This window comes from Lepisosteus platostomus, chromosome 1, assembly GCF_059453375.1.
Source record: "Lepisosteus platostomus isolate fLepPlt1 chromosome 1, fLepPlt1.hap1, whole genome shotgun sequence".
Taxonomy (NCBI): Eukaryota; Metazoa; Chordata; class Actinopteri; order Semionotiformes; family Lepisosteidae; genus Lepisosteus; species Lepisosteus platostomus.
In genome coordinates this window covers 6,917,073-6,940,792 of record NC_142611.1, presented here as the reverse complement: position 1 = coordinate 6,940,792, position 23,720 = coordinate 6,917,073, and the positions used below count along the sequence as shown (strand labels likewise).

General features: G+C 41.6%; 1 protein-coding gene across 2 annotated transcripts in view; it reads left to right on the top strand.

Moving 5' to 3' along the window:
* The window catches only part of svep1 (sushi, von Willebrand factor type A, EGF and pentraxin domain containing 1), a 100,738-nt gene that overhangs the window by 65,284 nt on the left and 11,734 nt on the right, over positions 1-23,720 (top strand). For both annotated transcript variants that reach the window (XM_088605022.1, XM_088604938.1), the window contains exons 21-44: positions 486-582; positions 1,936-2,049; positions 2,590-2,703; positions 3,847-4,048; positions 4,826-4,983; positions 5,181-5,382; positions 5,777-5,952; positions 6,485-6,609; positions 7,431-7,554; positions 7,860-8,030; positions 8,831-9,004; positions 10,100-10,219; positions 11,377-11,553; positions 11,934-12,018; positions 12,321-12,512; positions 13,152-13,319; positions 13,679-14,351; positions 14,685-17,455; positions 18,056-18,281; positions 18,947-19,102; positions 19,915-19,978; positions 20,282-20,455; positions 20,864-21,037; positions 21,431-21,604. In XM_088605022.1, coding sequence (XP_088461148.1) covers positions 486-582; positions 1,936-2,049; positions 2,590-2,703; positions 3,847-4,048; positions 4,826-4,983; positions 5,181-5,382; positions 5,777-5,952; positions 6,485-6,609; positions 7,431-7,554; positions 7,860-8,030; positions 8,831-9,004; positions 10,100-10,219; positions 11,377-11,553; positions 11,934-12,018; positions 12,321-12,512; positions 13,152-13,319; positions 13,679-14,351; positions 14,685-17,455; positions 18,056-18,281; positions 18,947-19,102; positions 19,915-19,978; positions 20,282-20,455; positions 20,864-21,037; positions 21,431-21,604 — 6,811 coding nt within the window. The remainder of the gene's footprint in view (positions 1-485; positions 583-1,935; positions 2,050-2,589; positions 2,704-3,846; positions 4,049-4,825; positions 4,984-5,180; positions 5,383-5,776; positions 5,953-6,484; positions 6,610-7,430; positions 7,555-7,859; positions 8,031-8,830; positions 9,005-10,099; positions 10,220-11,376; positions 11,554-11,933; positions 12,019-12,320; positions 12,513-13,151; positions 13,320-13,678; positions 14,352-14,684; positions 17,456-18,055; positions 18,282-18,946; positions 19,103-19,914; positions 19,979-20,281; positions 20,456-20,863; positions 21,038-21,430; positions 21,605-23,720) is intronic.

Here is a 23,720-nt window from a genome sequence, read left to right as displayed (position 1 = left end):
TACATAAAAAAGGAAACTCGCAATTCCAAATATTCCAAGTGCTGATTTTGAGCTAAAACACATAAGAAACTACTCTTAAACATGTGTACTAAAATATAGTCAAACAATTAAGCACAGAGAAAATATGGACACTTTAATAAAGATTGTTGTATTTGTCTACCATTTGTTGTTTCAGCAAAGAGATAGTTAATACAAAGAACTACATAAAACCTGAAAAGATTATTGTCAGATTTCATCACGTAATACAATTTGTTCTAATGCTTATAAGTGCTTTAAAACCAACAATAGTATCTAAGAACGTAGCCCTCTTCCATGGCTTTGGGACTGGTCTCTGTCATAGAGTGAGTTTACCCTAATCAGACGAAAAAATAAGTGTCCCCTGTTCAGTCCACCTCCTTCAAAGTGTAACTGCTGCAGCTGATGGTGTGGTTCAGCACAAAACACATTTTCAGTACAAATAACAGGTTATCCTTTTGCTTCCCCAGGTGTTTCACGAGTGTTTCCTCAATCCGTGTCAAAACAGAGGGACATGTGAAGAAGTGGGAGCCGGATATATTTGCTTGTGTCCGTTGGGGTTTACAGGCAAGGGGATTTTATTTCTATCAGCGATAACCAACAACTGAGGAAAGACCACGAGAGTGTCAGTTTTCTTGCAGGAACACAAAAACAAAGGGCTGTGCCCCGGGGCAAAGTGTTCTTTGAATGCGTTGTAAAGCAAAATTATAACGATGCTGGAAATAAACCAGAAAAAAGGGTTGTTTGAAAGGGGAAGACACTATGGCACTGTTCATTCAGTTTCCTGCTTGTTTTTCCCTCTGGGCTTGCACAATCCTAAAGCCCCCCCCCTCCAGTTTAATTAGTGAAGCAGTATTCCTCCGTCTGAACTGCAGTATGGTGGGACTGCCGTGTGTCACCCAGGTGGGTGCTGGGCTGCAGGGGTGAATGAAATGGGTCCCCTGCTATATGTGAAGCTCTTTGGGATGAAAGGTACTACACACCTGTCCCTTTTTATTATTTTGCTATGTGCCTGTAGAAAGAATTAGAATACAGTTAACAAATTGATTTTGTATCAATTTTGGATTCTCAACTATGAAACTTTGCAAAGTAATGTACAATAATCATTTGAATATTTCCTTACACTTATATAGCGCTTTCCTGGACACTCCATTCAAAGCGCTTTACAGGTAATGGGGACTCCCCTCCACCACCACCAGTGTGCAGCCCCACCTGGATGATGCGACGGCAGCCATAGTGCGCCAGTACTCTCCCCACACACCAGCTATCAGTGGGGAGGAGAGCAGAGTGATGAAGTCAGTTCAGAGATGGGGATTATTAGGAGGCCATGATTGGTGAAGGCCAGGTGGAAATTTAGTCAGTATACTGGAGTAACATCCCTGCTCTTTTTGACAGACGCACCTTTTTACAGTATAGTGTCCCCGTCACTATACTGGAGTATTAGGACCCACAGAGACCGCAGGGTGAGCGGTAACACTTCTTTCAGCAGCAAACTTAGCTTTCCCAAGAGGTCCAGAGTACTGGCCAGGCTCACACCTACTGAGCTTCAGTGGGTTGCCAGTTGTAAGGTGAAGGGTGATATGGCTGTTGGCTGTTTATCCCTCCTCTTCTACAGTAAATGTTAACTATAATAAAGTTTATTGATTTGCTAGTACTCGGTATAAACTGCATTTTGTACACAACAAACAATGTACTGCTACTTCTTGCTTTCTTGTTACATCTGCTGTTCAGTGTATGGTAGTGTGATGCAATAACCACAACATAACATGTGAAAAAGTTGGTTTCTCCCACACCGTTCTCATCATTTTTCTGCAATGAGTGCATTGTGTGTATTGACATGTTTTTGAAACCTTTAAGATCCCCTTGGAGCTAATATGAAATACATTCCCTACACCTGATTTTGCTGGTGTTCCCTTCCAGGATCCAAGTGCGAAAGTGACATTGATGAATGTGACTCCGCTCCTTGCCAGAATGGTGGGATCTGTAAAGATGGCATGGGGGAATTTTTCTGCCACTGCCAGCCTGGTTATGTAGGTATGTTGGAACGTGCCACCCTCTTAAATGAACTTGTTTAGTTCACGGTACATTCCGACGGAACACTTTCACAACTACCAAGCGGAGAAAGAGTACATCAGAATAGACAGAACATCCTTTACGCACAAAGGAGAGAAGAACAAAGAAACTCCCCGGGAAGGAAAAATACATCTCTGGGATCGAAGACCTACTTCCTTCCAGGCAGTAAGGCGGGAGAGTTAGCAGTGATGGCTGAGGAATGTGTTAGTTTAGTACAACATACTAGTAAGTGGACAGTATTAGACAGTGGGTCTAGCATCTCAATTCTAAGACCTAAAGCCAGTCTTCCTGGGTCGAATTGAGCCCTGGGTGCCCCATCCTGGCTCCAGAATTTCTGCAGCAGTTGATGGCTAGAAGCACAGATCTTTTTTTCACCACTCTTATTTACTTTGGCATTGTACCCCTAATAAGTAGGTAAGACTGTTTAATTACCAGTGTGTCAACTTGTATGTGGATGTGCTCCTTGTGTGAAGCTGAACCTTTGTATGTGGTGTATCTTAGGAATGCTGTGCGAAGCAGAAGTAAATGAATGCAGCTCCTCCCCATGTGTCAATGATGGGGTTTGTGTTGATGAGATCAATGAATACTCTTGTAATTGTGCCGAAGGATTCACAGGTAAATGTTTTAATGAACCCTCTGTACCTGCAAATCAACCCACAAGACCACCAAGAGATTGTTTTTGTGAAAGTCCAGAGTAATTGCACAAATTACTACGGTATAATACTTACTATATACCTCATGGTTTAACATAACCTTTAGCATGAGCTCCATCCCACAAAATTCAGAGCCTTACTGTATCCTGTGGGTTTTCCTTTTGTTCAGGATCACTGGTAAGGGCAATCCAACTGATCTCCATTATTATAACACAGTAGTCACAAAGAAGCAGGAAAACCTCATCCAGTAAAGTAATAAATGTTTTATAATCATGTGGATTATGCAGTTGAATCTTAGTGTCACGGTGTGTTCTAGCTTTCCAACCAAAGTGTTTCTATTTCTATTTTGTTTCAAAACCCACTGGCTTTGTTCACAAGCGCATGAATTTGGTAGGAAGACATCGAAGGAGAACTCAGTTAATTCTGAAAGTGGTGCTGGTGGACCAGTAGGTGTTGCTCTTCCCTGTAGACCCCTCATTTTAAACCAGGGCTTAGGTATAGTGGCAAGGGGACTCTTGCCTAAAATGAAGTGAAGCCCCCCTTGCGGCGATCTGGGTGCAGTCTGTTTCTGCCCGTCTCTACTCCTCCAGGTCTCCACTGAGAAAAAAGAGAGAGAAATCTCTGACTTTTTATTAATTAAAGTACAGAAAACAATGGGAAACTGCAAATCATTTGGTCACACGTATCAGAATAGGTCATAAAGGTAGGAATCAAATATAAGGAAGCTACACAATATGCAAACTCTTAAAAAACGGATAAGAGAGAATGCCTTGTACTTGTTCACTGAAAAAAGGAAGCTGCTGCATGTATCCCATTAGCTATTACGTGTATTTAATGACAGTACATCAACATGCACTCAGCTTATACTGTATACAGTATATTCAATAAAATAACCAAATACGGTTTCATGTCTCACACTCCTGACACACACAATCAAAAACAAATCAAATTGCCCATTTTTAACAGAGCTTCCCAGACTGCATTTTTCAAGTCAGTATTACCTCCCTGTGTAGACAGCTAGCCATTGGGGTCAATGGCTTGTTGTTTGAGACAAGAATGTCCCCTGAAACACCCTTGAAGTTGATGCTGTGCTTTGTGTGAACAGGAGTGCACTGTGAGCTGGAGATTAACGAGTGCCTGTCCAATCCCTGTGAGAACGGCGCTACCTGTGAGGACCTGGTTGGACTCTTTAGCTGCTCCTGCCTACCTGGCTTTTCAGGAGACCGATGTGAAATGAATATTAATGAGTGTGCCAGCACACCCTGCCTAAATGGGGGTACGTGCTCTGACGATATCAACAGTTTCAGGTAAACAGGGATAACCCTTCACATTAATTGCTTAATTCATTATTTCATATTTCACTGCTACCTACAGCTAATTCATGAGGCTCGTGAGTGTCTCAGGCTACAGCAGCTTACATCTGTACATTACTGACTATAAATTAAAAATAAAATGTGTGCCTATTAAAGTCCCAACAAATATCAAAGAGAAACATCGGGAAATTCATGTCAATATGATGTATATAGAGAGCATTAAAGGTAACATCACAGTGCATGCTAGTTTTTAGAAAGATTAGGTGTCTGGATTTTCAAATTTGATTTTTTTTTTGGCATTGATTTGGATTAATTGATGATTCATGATTAACTGAGATACATGCAAGTGACTCTGCTTGAAAAGTGAGGAAGTGATTTAACCTGTTGAATGTCAAGCTTGGTGGAAAGCCAGAAAAACAAAGAAAGGGGCAATATGTCCTACTTATCAACACAGCAATGCCTTTGTTCTGTTGGTGTATTGAAAGCAGAAGTAATGACGCCTTTGTGAATTTGTTCATCATGAGTGGTGTTTCTTTCAAAGCTTCGTGTGTGCTGTTTTGAGAGTTATCATATAGTTTCCTTATTGACCCTCACCACACACAACCAACTCCATTTGTAATAACTCGGCTCATGGCTACAACTGTTTCCATCACAGAAGAAGAATAAGAAAATCTGCACATGTCCTCCAAGACATGCAGAGATGCACAGTGGATCACTGTTTGAATATATTTCTGTAGCATGCAAATTCATTCTGGATTCCATGCATTTCAGATGCCAGTGCCGTGCAGGCTACACAGGAAAGATGTGTGAAAAGGATGTAAATGAATGTGATCCCAATCCCTGTCTGAATGGAGCCACCTGTGCCGATGGTTTAGGATCATTTACGTGCAAGTGCCTTCCAGGGTTCAATGGAACCAGGTGTGAGACAGGTATATAATGCATAACAAAAATGCAAACAGCCGGAATGCTCAGTAACGCGTACAAGTTTTATACAGTGTGTAGATAAAAGGATTAATAAGTTTAATGGAAAATAAAATATCGATGCAGTTGTCAGCAAATACTGTAGATGTAAATCTTTAGCTGTTTGGTTTTTATAATATGTTGTTGTTTCCTCTTACTGTTATAGAAATGTCCTCACGATTTAACTTGGACTTTGAGGTTTCTGGTATCCATGGCTATGTCATGATGGACAATATAATGCCTTCTCTAACTGAAATTACATGCGCATTTTGGATGAAATCATCTGACACCATCAACTATGGTACCCCAATTTCTTATGCTGTGGAAGAAGGAAATGATAACACCTTCTTATTTACTGACTACAACGGGTAAATACTTCCCTTTGAATCTAAAGAGTAGAAAATGCAAAGTAAGCAAAGGAATTAGGAAAAATGATAAAATCCTGTGACGTCGCTTATCTACTTGTTTCAGATTTTATATGCAAGCATTGGTACATGTTCAATACATACATAAGAAGGTCTTTGTCTTAAACTGCTTTACATGATAAAGCAGCTAAAATGCCACTCGTCAATTACAGAAGTGACCTTAATTGATGGAGCAAAGCATTGACTTGGTACTCCAAAAGGCAGCCTCATCTCCGAACACAGACAAATCACTCGTCAATAAATGACAGTAGTGCCACCCTCCAAATAAAACGTCTCACTTTAAAAGGATTCAGTTTTTGCGCTTCTGTTCCCTGTAATCCAATGGGTCTTTTGAAAGGTGGGTGCTGTACGTCAATGAGAAGGAGAGGATTACTGACTGCCCTTCAGTGAATGATGGCAGATGGCATCACATTGGTGTTTCCTGGAGAAGTGCAGATGGCGACTGGAAAGTCTATATAGATGGGAATTTCTCAGATGGAGGGAAAGGCTTGTCCACAGGCACCATCATCCCAGGTTCGGTACCTCTGTCTGTGCTGTTTTATTACCTACTCCGGAAGAGATTTCCGGAAGCATCAGTCTGCTCGAAATGATTTAATACATATTTTTATTTTCTGTTTGCATTTCCTGCTGAGTGAAAGTAATAATAAGTATACATAATAAGTATACATAAATAATACAGTATATCTCATACGGTTTCTGAACTCTTATCTACTGCTTAAAAAGTTTAATAAAATGTAATTATTAAAGTACCTACTGTATACGTTTTATCTACAACTACATTAATTGATCTGAACTGTAATGAAAATAATTTGCTCCACAAGAACTTTGAGGCAGCTGCGTTAGTTCTATCTGATAATATTAAAAAAATCATCTGTTTTTTATTTTTTTAATTTATTACCATATGCTCGCACTGCATACAGTAGATCATTTCTCTCTTAAATTAAATAAATTAAGGTTTCAAAGTCTTGATTACCTCACCTAACAGCTCAGCTCCTGCGGGACGGCAGCCCTGGCTTGAAATGAATGATAATTGACTGTCTTCCAGGTGGTGGGGTGCTAGTTCTGGGGCAGGAACAAGATGAGAGGGGAGAGGGCTTCAATCCTGTCGAGTCTTTCGTGGGATCCCTGAGCCAGCTGAATATCTGGGATTACGTTCTAACGCCACAGCAAGTAAATCATCTTGGTTCCTCTGTTTTGTGCTTTGTGTAGCAAAATAGGCAGCACATGTGTAATGGTGATTATCACAACTGCCTCTTAGCTCCAGGATGATCTCAATTGCTTCGTTTCTGTACTAAACTATATTAACTGGTAGAAGAATCACCCTTCTCAAAAAGTACTCTTTTTCTTCATGATGTCCTGAAAAGCATCACATGGGTAATAAAGAAATGAAATTCAAACCAGGTGTCATAATGTACTTAGGATATGAATGCCATTGTGCAGTTGTGGCAGCTGGGTCTCGGGGTAGTCAGGGGCTCTGGACTCACAGCTGGTGACTTGTGTGTTCGAGTTCTCAGTGAGATGTTGCTTACAAAACCCCGAGGGAGGCTCATCTCTCAAATTGCTCCAGTAAATGTCTCCAGTAAATCAGTAAGTCACCAGGTCATCATTGTAAATGTTGTTATTTATCTGGTTAAGTAAGGATTTTGAAAAAGTCAAAAAAGACTTTCAGATGCCTATGGGTAGAGCACTCCTTCAGATGTCCAGAGCCATTTCTTCATCTCTGAGACAGCCACACACATTGGAAAGGTCACAGGTAAACAGGACTGGGGAACATAACCAACACTAGACCAGCCACAGCAGAAGCATCCACTGTAATGATCTGAAATCACCCGATACTCATACCTCATGCACGGGCAGGGCAAAGAAATGTAGCATTTACTGCTTGGACATTGTATTAAGTTTGAATGTTTTTTTTCAAATGTCAATGTAATTATTCTAGGTGAGCGATAGATGCGCCTCTATTAAAAAATATTCCACTTCTTTCTTTTCAGATCAAAGAACTGGCTAGCAGCTGCCCCGAGGAGCTGCGAAGGGGGAACTTGTTGGCTTGGTCGGATTTTCTCACTGGGATTGTGGGGAGAGTTAAAACAATCCACAACAGTGTTTTTTGCGCCGGTGAGGTACTTTTAGAAACTGCAAACAGCTGGTACTTGCACATCATTTGCAAAACCACCTTTGACTTTGCTGTTTTCATCTCTTCTTGCGAAATACACTTAAAAAAAAACAGTAATTTATGTTTTATTTTGCGCAGCAGCACAATGTAACACAGACACGTGTACAAAAGCGTTCTTGTGTATTGAGCTTATACAATTAGAAAAAGTTCATCTGGTAACAATATTCTTCTTGAAAAAAAAAACATTCTAAAGCATCTGATGAAAAGGTGATTGATCTGTTGTTGGCGGCTCTTCTGTTGACTCCAGACTGTCCTCCACTGGAGCACTCAGTCCCTCACTTGCGAGTCTCGAGCCCCTCCATCACAGCGGGGTCCCAGGTGGAACTTTCCTGCGATCCGGGATACGTTCTGGTGGGAGAACGGGACCAGCACTGCCTCAACAGAGGGGAGTGGAGCCACTCTCCACCGCAGTGTGAAAGTAAGCTCGTTCGCCACAGCAGGGTCTCAAAAAGCACCAAGCTGCTAGCCTGGAGGCAGCGTCAGAATAGCCTCTGTAGTCCTCAACAAGAACTGTACCCTGACTCTTGACAATAAGTGTCTTTATTAGGTGCGGTTGCACCTAACACAACAAATACATCGTTTTTTGTTATCGTATATTCTGCTATAATAGCAGCAGTGCTGAGTCATGGTCAGGGCCCCAGATTTTAACAGGAAGGTTGCTGGCTCAGGTTTCAGGATGGACACTGCCATCGTTCTCTTGTGCAATTTATATGGCCTTGAATTTGCATCTGCAAAAGCGCCTAGACTTCTAAATGTGTGAGAACAAACATAATTCCCATTGGATAAAATACTCAGCTAAGTAACTTCATATTATGACATGCAGTCAGTAGTGTCTGACAAGACGGTGCAGACCGTATGCAGCTTTAAATGCTGAGAAACCCATTTTTACCCCTTATTTATTACTGTATGCAACATTAACATGTTCAGATGTTCTGCTCTCCTTTTTAATTACAAAATCACTAAAATGTGACACAACACGTACTTCACAGGAAGAATTGAAATGTGTGCGTGCAATTTTGACTCGTCGGCACTTTGCACCCCAGTTATGAAAGACATTTTCCATGGCTACCTCCGTCGGTAGTCTTTTTCAGATCACATTTTCCGACATACAGTATGCTCTCTGTGAGATACACCGAATAGGAAAATCCTTCTTTTTACCCCGTCAGTTTTTTTATTCCGGCACAGGCCATTTTAAAAGCATTTTTAATATCTTGAAAGGAGTCAGCTGCGGCCCTCCTCCTCCCCTGGAGCACGGATCCCACACAGGACAGGGCTTTCAGGCGGGAGACTCTGTGACGTACAAGTGCAACATTGGTTTCTACCTGCTGGGCGACGCCAAGGTGCTGTGTGCCAACAGTGGCAGCTGGAGTGGCCACCCACCTGCTTGTCTTGGTAAGATGCACTGATCCGTTCAGAAATCTCGAAAGGCACCTGAAGTAATGTTAATAATCATACTTACACTTATATAGCGCTTTTCTGGACACGCCACTCAAAGCACTTCCTGGGTAATGGGGACCCCCCTCCACCTCCACCAGTGTGTAGCACCACTTGGATAATCCAGCGGCAGCTATAGCGCACCAATACGCCACACACCACACACCAGCTATCAGTGGGGAGGAGAACAGAGTGATGGGGCCAGTTCAAAGATGAGGATTATTAGGAGGCCATGATTGGTGAAGGCCAGGTGGAAATTTAGTCAGTATACTGGGGTAACATCCCTGCTCTTTTCGAGAGACGCACCTTTTTACAGTATACTGTCCCCGTCACTATACTGGAGCATTAGGACCCACAGAGACCGCAAGGTGAGCGGTAACACCTCTTTCAGCAGCAAACTTAGCTTTCCCAAGAGGTCCAGAGTACTGGCCAGGCTCACACCTACTGAGCTTCAGTGGGTTGCCAGTTGTAAGGTGAAGGGTGATATGGCCATGATTGGTAAAGGGCAGGTGGAAATTTCGCCAAGATACTGGGTTAACACCCCTGCTCATTCCAAGAAATTGCCCTGGAATCCAGGAACTTGGTTTTATGTGTCATCCGAAGGATGGGGCCTTTTTTACAGTATAGTGTCCCCATCACTATACTGGGGCGTTAGGACCCACACAGACTTCAGGGTGAGTGCCCCTATTGGTCCCACTGATACCTGTTCTGGCAGCAGTTGACAATGTGTCAATTTGCACATGAAAAATAAAGAACATAGTGTAGTTTCCGAGCAAAGAACATCACCCCAAAACTGAGAGATTTCTGTGGAAGATACAGACTGTATATAGAGAGACAGTTTCACAAAGGATCACTCAGAGTTTTTGCGTTGACATATGGTAACAATTCACACAAAAATACCCTAATACCCCAAAAATCTGATTTGCAATATTAGATTTTTACACTTCATGTGACATAAGGCTGAACGTCGGAAAACCTTAATATTAAACTTTTAAGATAAAATTCACTGTTGGCTTCTTTCCTGTCAAACTAAATCTGTTCCTGCATTTTCAGATGTTGACGAGTGTGCGCTGGGCTCAGACTGTGATAAGCATTCCGTCTGCCACAACACAGATGGTTCTTACACATGTACCTGCATTCCACCCTACAGTGGTGATGGCAGGAACTGTACAGGTAGGATTTTCATAACAAGTTTCCCTGCTGGTTGGAGAAATCTTTGAGATTGTTATCCTTGAGCAGAAATCTACTGTATGTAGAAAAGTGAATTAATCTGAGGATCTCAAAACAAAAAGGCAAGAGCAGCAATATCCTACATGTAACATGGTAAACAGAATTGTACTCAATCTTCTATTTGAGGCCTTACTAGTGGATAGTACAGATTTAACATAACATGCATCCATTTTCTATCCGCTCCTTCCAATTCAGGGGGAGTTGGAGCCTATCCATGCCAGCAACATTACATCCCTTGATATAAATTCTATACTTTTGTGTAGCTTACATTCTTGCCTGTTAATTGCTCCTTTGCGTTCTCTAGGAGAGGTAAATGATTTGTCAACATCAAAATCTTAAGTCTTTCTTCATTAGCAGCTTTGTCAAGCGCAGTGTGTCCTCAAGAGTTAAGGGGAGGCAGATCTGGAGATTTGGAATAACTGCTAGCAGTCTGTTGCTGATATTCCGATAACTGCATATTGACGTCTGTGTCTGATGCAAGCACACAGGGCTGAGCTGGGGCTGCTGCATTTCCATTGTTCGCATGTGTCAAAGAGAATGCTTTCAGTGGTGCTCACTGCAAACGTGATCCAGTGTCAGGATTACTAGCAATGGGAAGGCCATGTCCTTATGAAATTATGCTTCCGTTGTTACATATATTCCTTTCATGTTCACCCATGACAATTTACTTTTAACGTAAAAATAATCATAAAGGCAAATGTAAATACAGGCAAAGGTGCATTAAGTATAAATTCTGTCCTGCTGCTGCTCTGTAGACTGTATGTCCTCATTTACATGTATAGATTTATATTTTAACCATGTTATTTGAAACCTGTTCCGACACAGTGTTGTTATTTCATCACACAGTTTTAACAATAAAGATGTCTTGAAGCACCTTGATGTGCAGTCATGTAATAACATTTCCAGTAAATAGCAATTTCGTTCAATGCTGTTTTTTCTCTGGCCTCAGACAAATTTAAAAAAGAACAAACACTGAAAAATGATCTAAAAATATTTTCATTGGCTGCCACTCTCCAGGATCAAATGGTTCATCTCCTGAGTACTATAGTCAAGCAATTAACTTTGATTAACAGTCTTTATACTTGTCTGCTTTTGAACAGAGCCTGTTCAGTGTAAAGACCCAGGTACCCCACAGTTTGGCCACAGAGATGGAAATGTCTATATGGTAGGTGGTGAAGTGGTTTTCTCTTGTGAGGAAGGATATGAGCTGATTGGGTCAGCCAGGATTTTGTGCTTAGAATCTGGGACATGGGATCTTCCCGCTCCATACTGTAAAGGTAAGCAGGATTACCTCTCCTGTTTTTCCATTTTGAAACACATACTGTAAAAAATACAAAGTGAGAACAATGCTAAAGAGTCACTCCTTATGTGTCTCTCAATCTGTTCTTCCTATTTTATGCTGAAATGGGTGCATAGTATAATTTCATGTTGGTATTTTCAAACATACTGTAGATGTTTACTGAAAACTCAGCAGATCAATTCAATAACTTGTTGTCAGGAAATCTGAAAGCCTCTCTCAGCAGTTTTGCTATTTTTTCTCACCGTAGACAGCTGTATGGGTATTGATCCACTATGCTAAAAAGTTCAGCCTTTCTTTGTCAATGCTTGCTCGCATGCAGAATTCTAAATCCAGTTAAAACCTTGTTTTATATGAAAGCTGTGTCCTGTGGAAGGCCATCTGTACCAGAAAATGCCATCATGGAGGGAATCAACTTTACTTATGGCAGCAAGGTGACTTTCAGGTATCATGGTCAGGTCTTTAAAAGTCTTATACTAATCGACTAATTAAATTGGCACCTATTAAAAAGCCTGCAAGGTTTCACAAGGCTGTTTGCCGTTTCTAAATTTGTCTAACAACCTTACAATTTCCAGTAATCCATTAAACTTGTAAAACGCCCAGTTTTATGAATTGAATAGAACACACGGTATGTTTACCTGTAAGCTCCTTATACATTTGAAAAGCATTTCAATTGCCTGTTCGTGATTTCTTCTCATTTTTTATTCCTGAATGATTTTGCTCACTCGATGCCTCTCTCGTGTCCAGCTGCAAAAAAGGATTTGTTCTGGCGGATGAAGCCGAGATCTACTGCCAGGCTAACATGAGCTGGAGTAAGACCCCTCCTTTATGTCAGGCCATCACCTGCGGGGAGCCGCCGCATCTCGAGAATGGGAACTTCACGCTCAGTGGAAGCATGTATCTGTCCACGGTGTCATACAGGTGCACAGAGGGATACAGGTAAGACAAGGAAAACATGCGCCTCACAGCCGCCGCTTTCCTGTTCTTTCGGTTACAAATTTGTAAAATCATGTACTGATATTAAAATGACAGTGTGGACAAGATATTACAAGTTTTAACAGACAGAGATGCACTAAAGAACATTATAGCATTTGCTGTACACTTCCATCACACTTGTTCTCTAATCTGATTTATTGCTTTTCAAAACTTATGTTATATTGACATCATTTCCTGATGTCATGATTTCCTGATGTCCATATTTTCTTACCATATGTGATCTTATCTGTCTGGAATTACAACAGGAAAATTTCTGCTATTTTTAATTCTAGATAAATATTTCTCTACACTTCTGTTTTACTTTCTATTGTAGCTTGAGAGAACTGAAACCTGTGCATGAACACTCAGAGCCCGATCTTAAAAACACTTAGTAGCTCAGATTTCCAAAGAAAGCAATGGAAATTGACGTCCTTCAGTGTTTTGAATACACTGTATTCAAAACTCTTTATTTTGCACTACATGTAAAACTGTATTTGTATTTCAGTGTTTTGAATGTATTGGAGCTAGTAGTAAGCTGAGAATCATATCACCAGTACTAAGATGTCCAGTAATGGTACTTTCTCATGCAGACTTTGTTCTAAGATTGCAGGGTTCTGCAGTCCTCACCTGCGAAACGGCAGGAAACTGGACGGGACCTGCGCCAGTGTGTGAGATGGTATTCTGTGGTGACCCACCTCCAGTCAAAGATGCCACCATTATCGGCAGTAACTACACATTAGGGAGTAAGATTTACTACACCTGCAAAGAAGGGTATTTGTATTTTCGTTTTACTTTTCCATGCACAAACGTGTCACTAAAAATGGGATTTTGGCAATGTTTGATAGTGACTTCGTAGAGTGCTAAGGTACTCTTGATAGAGTTCTTTGAAAAGCCTCAAACTCAATGAGAGATGATGCTTCATCACTGAAATCACGGTTGCCTAATATAATGGTATACATAGTCCTAGCACTGCTGAGCCTGTTTTCCAGCCGCAGGGGGTGCACCTAGTCTGTAGAAGTAAATGAAGGTGATGATACATTTTTGATTTTGGGAGAAAATAGTTTGTTCTTTTTATTCAGGCTGCAGAGAAAGCCAGCTCAAACAGAGCACTGTTTCTTTCCGCTCCTTAGGTACACGCTGATCGGCTTGGAGAGCAAAGAGTGTTTGCCCACCAGCGAGTGGAGCCAGAGCTCGCCCCAATGCGTGCCGCGGTCCTGCGGCAACCCTCCGCCGATTGACAACGCCTTCCCAGAAAGCGGGCACCAGCTGTATGGAGACACAGCCATCTACTTCTGCGCTGACGGCTACAGCCTAGCAGACAGCTCCGAGGTGGTCTGCGATGCCCAAGGCCGGTGGGCTCCCCCCGACAACAAGGAGCTTCCCCGCTGCATTGCCGACTTCTGCCAAAGGCCACCTGACGTGCCTCACGCCATCTTGGACTCTGTCAATAAGCCCAAGTACGCCAGCGACTCTGTGGTCAGCTACAAGTGTGAGGAGGGTTTCATGCTCAACACTACGGCCACCCTGAAGTGCGTCAGAGGCGGCCAGTGGACGCCTCCCCCCTTTGACATTCAGTGCATTCCGGTGCGTTGTTCAAGGCCGTCCAGCGTGGAGCGAGGCTATGTCAGTGGGACCAACTACAGCTTTGGGGCAGTGGTGGCTTACAGCTGTGACAAGGGCTTTTACATCAGGGGAGAGAAGAAGAGGACCTGCGAGGCGAACGGCGACTGGGGAGGAACCCTGCCGACCTGTCAACCAGTCTCTTGTGGAGAGCCCCCACAGTTGAAAAATGGATTCATTAAGGTACAGAAGTTATGCCAAATACACTCTCATTAAATGGTTGATACCAAATGGTTTCGGAAGTTTAGATTGTATTTCTATCAGTCTTCTATATTGGGTCAGTTATGAAACAGCATTTCAATGAAAAATATTTCCATTTTTTCACCACAGTACTTTTCTTCTATGTCGTCATTTATCTCCAACACTAATGCAATAGCAATAAACCCCAATTTAACAATTATTCCAAATATTTCCTCCAGTAAAAACAAATTTGTAGCTTTGTGCTGTCTACTGGAATTTTCTTTTGTACAGAGAAATCTGTGGTTTTACGTGTCTTTCTCTTTGTGTAACCTACAGAGCAAAAGCGGTATTGTGTTTGAAAGTCAAGTGACCTACGGCTGTGATCCTGGCTACAAATTGGTGGGAAGTCCAGTCCGTGTGTGTCAAGCCAATCGACAGTGGTTCAGTGAATCGGCGCCGTCCTGTGTCCTTCTGACCTGTGACCCTCCTCCCACCGTTGCACATGGGCATTACGTTGGTACAAATTTTGAAGTGGGAAGCAAGGTGGAATACATTTGTGATGAAGGATATGAACTCTCTGAAGATGCCATCTGGACCTGCTTGAAGTATGGCAAATGGAGTAAAACTGAAGCCCCCGTGTGTACCGCGGTGCAGTGTCCAGAACCTCCGCTAGAAGAAAACCATTTAGTTCTCAAAAACATAGATGCCGAATCCGGGACCATAGAGCTCTCTTGTGACGATGGCTATGTGTTGCAAGGCTCCCATATTCTGAGGTGTATGCATTCTAAAGAGTGGAACAGCACCTTCCCTCTCTGTAAACGGGTATTTTGTGGTACACCACCAGAGGTGCTATTTGGACATCCCTCTTCTGCACCCTTCTATTTTGGTAGCTCTGTTACATATGCGTGTATGGAAGGCTTCACTCTGAGAAAGGAGTCCTCCGTTACCTGTCAAGCAGATGGTACATGGAGCAAACCCTCTCCAGAATGCATCCCTGTAGAATGTCCACACCCCAGGGAGATTCCAAATGGTATTGTGGATGTACAGGGCCTAACGTACCTCAGCACAGCCTTTTACAACTGCAAGCCTGGCTATCGTTTGGTTGGAAACTCTACTGTACTTTGTGGAGAAAGTGGGCTTTGGATTGGAGCCATACCCACATGCAAACCTATTGAATGCCCTAAACCAAAAGAAATAGCAAGTGGCAAAGTCTCTTACTCAAAGCTCCAGTACAACCATGAGGTGGCCTACACATGCCACAGAGGGTTCCGTCTTGAAGGTCCGGGAATACTGACTTGTTTGGAGACAGGACAGTGGGATGCAGAGACACCAGTCTGTAGAGAGATTCACTGTGTTACTCCCCAGCCTATTGAGAATGGGTTTGTAGAAGGCATTGATCACAGATTTGGCTCCACTATCATCTATAGTTGCCTACCTGGTTTCCAACTTGCTGGCCATGCTTTGCAGACATGTGAAGAGTCAGGGTGGTCCAGTTCTACCCCTGTCTGCCTGCCAACTGACTGCGGTTTGCCACCTCACATTGATTTTGGAGAATATGTAAAGGTTCTGGACCCTAACAGAGAGCTGGAGAAGGAGGACATGGATGACCCAGGCTTGACCATGTCAAAGCCACAAAATGAACCATCTTCTTCTTTGGATTTAACAGATCATATGGATATTGGTTTTCTGCATGGCTCTACAGTTATTTACACTTGCAATGCTGGTTATGAACTAATAGGAAATGCAATGCTGGTTTGCCAAGAAGATGGATTATGGAACGGTACAGCCCCCGTCTGCCTTCTTGCAGAATGTGAACCACCCCTTGAGCCTGAGCATGGCTTTATCAGTCTATCTGACACCGCGCTTGGCAGTTTAGTGCAGTATAGTTGTGACGAAGGTTATGAACTTGAAGGGCAAACAGTTAGACAATGTGTTTCTGGCAGGCAGTGGAGTGACACAGCCCCTACCTGTAAAGCTGTATCCTGTGGAGAACCTGAAGGAATTCCCAATGGCTCAGTCAAAGGAGACACATTCACTTTCACGAGTATCATTTATTACGAGTGTGACACAGGATTTCAGCTTGAGGGAAATAATACAAGCACTTGCCAGGCCAATAAGCAATGGTATGGGAAGACACCACGTTGCTTACCTGTGTCTTGTGGCTCACCATTGCTTCCTGACAATGGAACCGTAGTTGGGAATGAATACACTTTTGGAAAACAAGTGATATACAGCTGTAACGCAGGCTTTGTCCTCGAAGGTGCAACACATAGCTCATGTCTGGCGAACGGAAGCTGGAGTCATGCAACACCAGTATGCAGGCAAGCTATCTGCATCAGACCGCCTGACATCGCTAATGGTGAAGTCTTGGGATCTCATTCTGGCTATAAAAGTGAAGTGAGGTATCGCTGTAGAGAGGGTTACAGCTTGCGTGGAAAATCTCTGTTGATTTGTCAGGGAAACGGGGTTTGGGATTCTGAACCACCGCATTGTGTACCCATCACTTGTGACCCCCCAGAAGATATAAGCCACGGGTACTTGAATGGATCTAGTTTTAACTTTGGCGAATTCGTTGAGTACGTCTGCTTCCCTGGGTATGAAGTGCTGGGCAGCTCCATCATGCAGTGTTCCGCCAATGGCTCCTGGACTGGTACAGTGCCGTCATGTCAACCCTGTCTCTGTCAGCCGCCAGTCATTGAGAATGGAGCTGCGCTTGGCAACGGCCATGCCAGTGTCTGCGGGGAAGAAGTGCAGTTTCAGTGCGAAGAGGGCTTCAAGATGCTGGGACCTTCTAAGGCTACTTGTGAAAGCGGTGGGGTCTGGAGCCCCGGTATCCCATACTGTGGAGAGAGTAAATGCTCATCCCCACCTTCAGTGCCTAATGCCATTATTAATGGAAGCAGCTCCATCTATCCGAATGCCATAACATACAGATGCAAACCTGGCTTTGAAATGACCGGCCAATCCCATTTGATCTGTAAGGACAGTGGTGTGTGGAGTGAGCCGTACCCAGCCTGTGAGCCGGTGTCTTGTGGACCACCCCCTTTCGTTTCAAATGCAGACGTCATTGGAAAGGAGTTCACATTTGGAAATACTATTCATTACAGGTAAAGATTTTGAACTTAATCATAACTTAATAGTCATTTTAGACTGTGGTTCCAAGCAATTGCTTCTTCCATGCTTACACTCCTCAACCTTCACAAAAGTGAATCGATTCAGTTATATTTCTGGTTCAATATTACTCCAAATGATAGTCCATTTTGTAACTAGTTTACATTTACCTTCTCACCCAAACTCTTTGTAATTGGAGGTATTTGTTAGCTACATTAACTTTTGCACACATACTGTAGAAAGTCAGTGTTTTGATTTATTAGATATAAATGACCATCGTCATAAAAATATAAATGACCATTGTCTTTCATAATGTCCACTAGCTCAGGAAACAATAAAATTAAAACTGTAACACTCAAGAAACAAACCATGTAAAAGAATAGAAAAGGTTTTTGTATATATCATACAATGCAAACCATTTTTAAATGATGTATTTGAAAATTACTGTATTAATGTCCAAATATTTTTTAGTTGGCTAAAGGTACTGATAGCAGTGATTAACAAACATGACATGATTTGTTTTCTTTATATTGCATTTAGTGGATGATTAATTCACGTGAGAGTTAAATGAGGCTTTAATTGCATTGTCTTTGCAGATGCCTGGAAGGATTTGAACTTGAGACAAAAGCAAACAGCCTCAGCTGTTTGCAAGATGGGACTTGGTCCACCCATGTTATAAGATGTAAACATAAGACTTGCCCTCTGCCAACAAATCTTACAAATATTGTCATCACGGGAACAGATTTCACAACTAACAGCAGTATTGGCCTTTCATGTGTGGAAGGCTTCCAGTTGCTTAGAGGAAGTTATTCTGTGTGCCAGGCAAGTGGTAATTAGCACATCTTTGTAAACTGCTTATTGCTGCTTTGTGTTATTTTATGCTTGTAGAAAATTCACTTCAATGGATCTGACAAATAAAGAAAAGTGGAACGTGTTTGTTTTTGGTTAGCACAATTTCTGTGTGGCCACGGTTTTAATTTTACAATTCCTTTTACTGAAAGGATACTTAATACAAAATACAAAATGCCTTGTTGCTTATAATGGAGATACGGGAACAATAATTTTCTGCTATTAAATATGGTTGTACCAAATTGTTTTGCAAATCCAATTTTCATGAATTGTGTATGATTTGAGGGTATATTAAATATGAATGTGGAAAAAATTGAAAGTATATCTAATTAATACAAGTATGCCAGAATCCTAAGAAACAGTTGCTTTGCACAAACATCTTACTTGTTGCTACTGTGTCACAAAAACTGTATATTTCTATTTTTTTATGTCATGCGTGATTTATAAAATAATACATTTCAAACATATCCCTGAAATGTTACATGGACTCTTTTGTGTTAAATTGTTGGATGGACCTGGGCATTTCAGTGCTTTATTAACATTTGAGCATCTATCTATTGCTCAATCTATTGCTCTCATTCTGATGTACTGTAGTACATGCACTGCTGGTCGACCAACATATTCACTGTTCGTTACAGCCTAATGGCAGCTGGACCCCAGATATCTCCTCTGACTCCTGTATACCTGTGGCTTGCAAGAGGCCCAATCCCCCAATGCACGGCATTGTGATGGGCACCAGGTACAACTACAGGGACAGTGTTGTCTACAGGTGCCATCCTGGTTATGAATTGCAGGTAATTTATTATTACTATTTAAGTGCAACTTAATGGTGAATGGTTGTCCGTGTGATTAAGTTTTATTGGTTCTTGAGCCTGACCGCCATATCTAACAGTAACAAAAATGATATTAAAATTGGAAACAATTCCAATGGGATGAAGATTGTGAATCACAGGTTTAAAATAGTTTTGCAAGTGGCAAATATTGCTGCTATTACTAATAACTCTACAGTGATTACTACTGCTTCTGCCTGTGGTATTATTGTTTAAATTAACAGTGCGCTGTTGAAGTGCTAAACTTAATCTAAAATCTGTCACAAAACAGAAAGCAGAGAGTACAGAATGCCTAACAGTATTTATGCTGCAAAGTGAGTGCTCAGAAGAAAATCAAATGGCACCCAGTTTCTCGGTTCTGTTCGTAATTCAGTGCCTCGTGGTCTGTGGTTCAAACAACACCCCTTGTAAACCACAGCCTTGAGCTACACTGTTTTATTTTCCCCACCAATTCTCTGTAAAGCATCACTGAGCTCAGCGTTATAGTAATTCTTATTAGAGTCATTGGGGAATGAAATGCTACTTAGTGTCACTAAACCTATTGAAAGTGTTGGTACCAACAAGACAAAGTCACGAGGGAAATATGGCAGAATGCACTCAGAAGGGTATCCTTCGCCTTGTTTGTTTGAGCTGTATGCAATTTGTATATCAACCCAATAGTTTATACATAGGTCTTGATTCCACTATTCTAAAATAATTTCTAAGTTGTTATGCAGTGCTGTCTTCTTAAACAGGTGCTTTGTATAACAATATGATTTTTTTACATACACACACAGGGTAATCCGGAAAGCATCTGTCAAGCTAACAAGTTGTGGAGTGGAACAGAACCTTTATGTGTTAGTAAGTGACCTTGAATCTTTGTCTCTATGACAGTCAGCTTCTAAACACCCCAGTAAAGCACACTTGTAAGATCCTGTGAATTGTACACAGCATGTACATAAGTACTATACCAAGTGTAGACCAGTGAGCCTATATTTTAAAAAGTTTAGAATGGCGTGTTATTCAATTAAACATTTTTAAGATGAGTGAAATGTTTTACTTTTTACTTGCACGTATTTTGTGTGTTTGTACCTGTTCAAGAAAGCCGACCACATGCAAAAGCGCAGAGAAAATACAACAACTGTTCCTGCTCCTCTTAAACAGAAGTGTCTTGTGGTCAGCCAGCAGCAGTAGAGAATGGACTTGTCCAGCTGAAGCACTTCTCAGGAGGGGATGTGGCTGTGCACAGCTGTCAGCCAGGGTTCCAGCTGCAGGGACCCAGGGAAAGGATCTGTGGAGCCAGTAAACAGTGGAGCCCATCAGCTCCAGTGTGTGTGCGTAAGTACTGAGCAAAGCAAAGGCAGCGACATCTTGTCTCCCATCATTCCTTTGGGGCAGGTTTTAAAAAAAAGTGCAATATGATACAAAAGGTGGCATATAATTTCATTCTGGATACCTTCCATGATATTTTAGTATTGTATGGTAAAATACTGGTTCCACCTTCAGGAAGAATCAGATTAGTCGAGCAATTTCCAAAAACTGAGAAGCAGCAAGACAAAGCCAACTATATAATGACTGTGGTGTTTTGGTCTGGCTCATCTTGTGCCTCCTTGGTAACAAACCGTGTCATTCCACGTAACTCTTAATTAGTCCTTGTCCTACTTTTAAAGGAGAACACTTTCTCGCTTTTAGATCCTTTTATGTTTCTGCCTCTGTTGATTGTGCATTGTTCATTTTTTATTTCAGGGGTGTCGTGTGGGACTCCTCCAACTGTAGAAAATGCTGTAGCCATGGCAACAGGAGAGACCTACCAAAGCAATGTGAGCTTTGTGTGTAACTCTGGTTTTCATCTGGTTGGTGTCCAAAACATCACCTGTCTGGCCAACGGGACATGGAGCAATCCGACACCACAATGCGAGGGTACTTGAAAGCCTTCTCTAGTTTTTATGTTGTTTGCTTTTGTTTATTGCATCACACATAATTATTTCTAGATGGATCATTAAAAATACTACTATTAGTAAAATGTTAGTCCAAATGTTTTCTTCTCTTCTTTCAGTGGCTCTCGTTCATAACCTATGATACACAGCACCTCACATGTGTTTCTAAATGGTTTCAAAAGACCAGTGGAGCCGGTCATAGTCATAAGTCCGATTTTAATCAGTTTAAAACGTTTTGTTAATGAGGTCTTAATCTTTGACAAGAGTTTAATTCACTGTACTCTGGACATCCTGCTTACTGTAAAACAATGCTTCAACAAAGTATTTCACCTTTGCTCACCTTAAATGAGATACTGTTTATGCCTTTTATCAACAGGTATTATTTGTGAAAGTCCAAGAGAACTACTTAATGGGAAAGTCCAATTTCGCAACCTGACCTCTGGCATTGCGGTGGAGTTCCAGTGTGATGAAGGCTTCAGGCTGGAAGGAGAGCCTCTAACATACTGCTTAGGAAACGGCACCTGGAGCTCCCCGTTCCCAACATGCACACGTATGATGTTTATTTGTTTTGTAATCCCAAGAGATCCCCTAATAAAGCCAGACTTTAGCCTGGCTCTCTTTCACCAATGGTGAAATTTGGTTATTTGGTTATCATGGTGATCACGTGAGATACTAACCTTTAGAGTGATAGGGTACTTCCAAAATTCTGAAGAATATAGGCAATGAAAAATTTCACTCTCACTTTATTAATGAGCTTGTGATAGAGATTGTTGTTGTGTATTCAATGCTAATTGAGAACTTTGTACCCAATGAAAAGTAATTAAGTTGAAGATGGTGAAATCAATAAATGTCCTGAAGTCCTTTCTTAGATCCTTATCTTAAAAATAAAGGAATAAATAATCATACTGAGAGAGACCAGAGCACAGCATATGAAAGAGTACTATATTATTATTCCACTAAAACATCCATTTCATGGTATCCCGAATAAATAAATCAGGATATGGTCCTCAAAACAAAATAAACAACAAAAAAAGTAATTTGGCATCTCCAGAACAAAAGCTTTTGTATTATAATCATGACCAAAACTTTGAATTCCACCAAACGGTCTTTTAAAATGCTCTCAGGGTCTCCCAAGTGGCTCACCCAACAAAGGCAGTCTGTCTGCATACAGGTTAAGTTCGATGGGTCAGGTGTTGCAGGTCAGAGCCTGGTTCATGTGACCAGTTCACTGTGACTGGGATTTCCTAAGGGGCAGCCCACAACTGGCAGACCTCCACTCAGTATGAGCTTGGAATGAGCTGAGCAGGGCTGTCTTGGCTCATAAGTGGCTTCGCAGGCCCCTTCAGGCTTGCAGCAGTGCCAGTAAGAAAGGCCCCATTCCTGCATTCATGCCAACTCTGGTGTCATACAGGTGGGCGCGTCGGAGGAGCTCATCTGCCCATCCTCCTGCTCCCTGCACGATACAGGACTTGTTTGTGTGTGAGCCAAGGCCCAAAGAGACGTCTGGTGGTCCCAGACTGGCTGGGTGGATCATGAAAAACATTTCAAACATCCTGTAAATCATACCCAGGAGTATCTTTTTGAGTCCTTTTAGAAAATGTTACCTGAGTCAGCCTGCCATGAATTCTGAATTGGGAAGTTTACGTGCAAGCTTATAACATCTGTAAAAGGATCAGTGTCTCTCTGCTGCAATACCTGTTTTACAACATCGAGCTTATTAAAAGCCACGTACAGGACCCAACTTATTTCCATCTTCCTCTACAGAAAATGCAGTCAAATGGGGAAATACTTTGTTGCATAGATTCAACCGTAATTTTGAAATCAGAATTACAAAATATCTTCCTGTACGTCCAAAGCAGATTTGCATGGAAAGACACAGTTATCATCCTGCTATGTACAACACTTTCTTCAACAATTTCTTGCTGCATTATCTGGCTTCACCCAGCATGTTAAAGTCACACTCATGGCCACGTACTAGAACTTGAGAATTTCTACGACCTGGCACCCTCAGATATCAATGTCCTTCACCTGGAAATCTCACATCATAGGGTTTTCATTATTTGATGTAGCAATTTCATTATTGTCTGGTTATACTAATTGCATGTTGTTTTTGCAGTTGGAAGATAATCTACATTCTCAGGGGCTATTTATCACACACCACTTTGACCAGCTCTGTCTCACTCCAATGAGGACATTAGAATATAATTATAGACTCATTAGAATTATAGACTGCAGATAAGATGCAGTGTTTTGCTTGTGTGTTCAAAAGAGTTCAAAGGCATGATTTACAATACATTAAAATGAAAATGACTGTGTGTTGTTCATTTATGGCATTATGCATAAGAATATTTCATGAATCCTTTTTCCCCGTTAGTGTCAATGCCATTTACACTTCCTGCATCCGGATTATGCCACTATCAAGTAATATTTTAATTCTTTTTTTTTAATTTGTGTGAATTTTATTTCAAAGTGAATTCTACCTCAGCAGCTTCAGTGTTTGCAATTTCCACTTGACACATATAGAAACATCCTGTCTGAGAAATTTGAATACAAATACAAATTGTCATAGACAATACATTCAGAATGTTTTAAAATGAGCTTGTTACAGGCTGGACAACTAACAGACAGTGAGAGAAGGGTTGGTCTAGTTATGTTGCTTTAGCGCC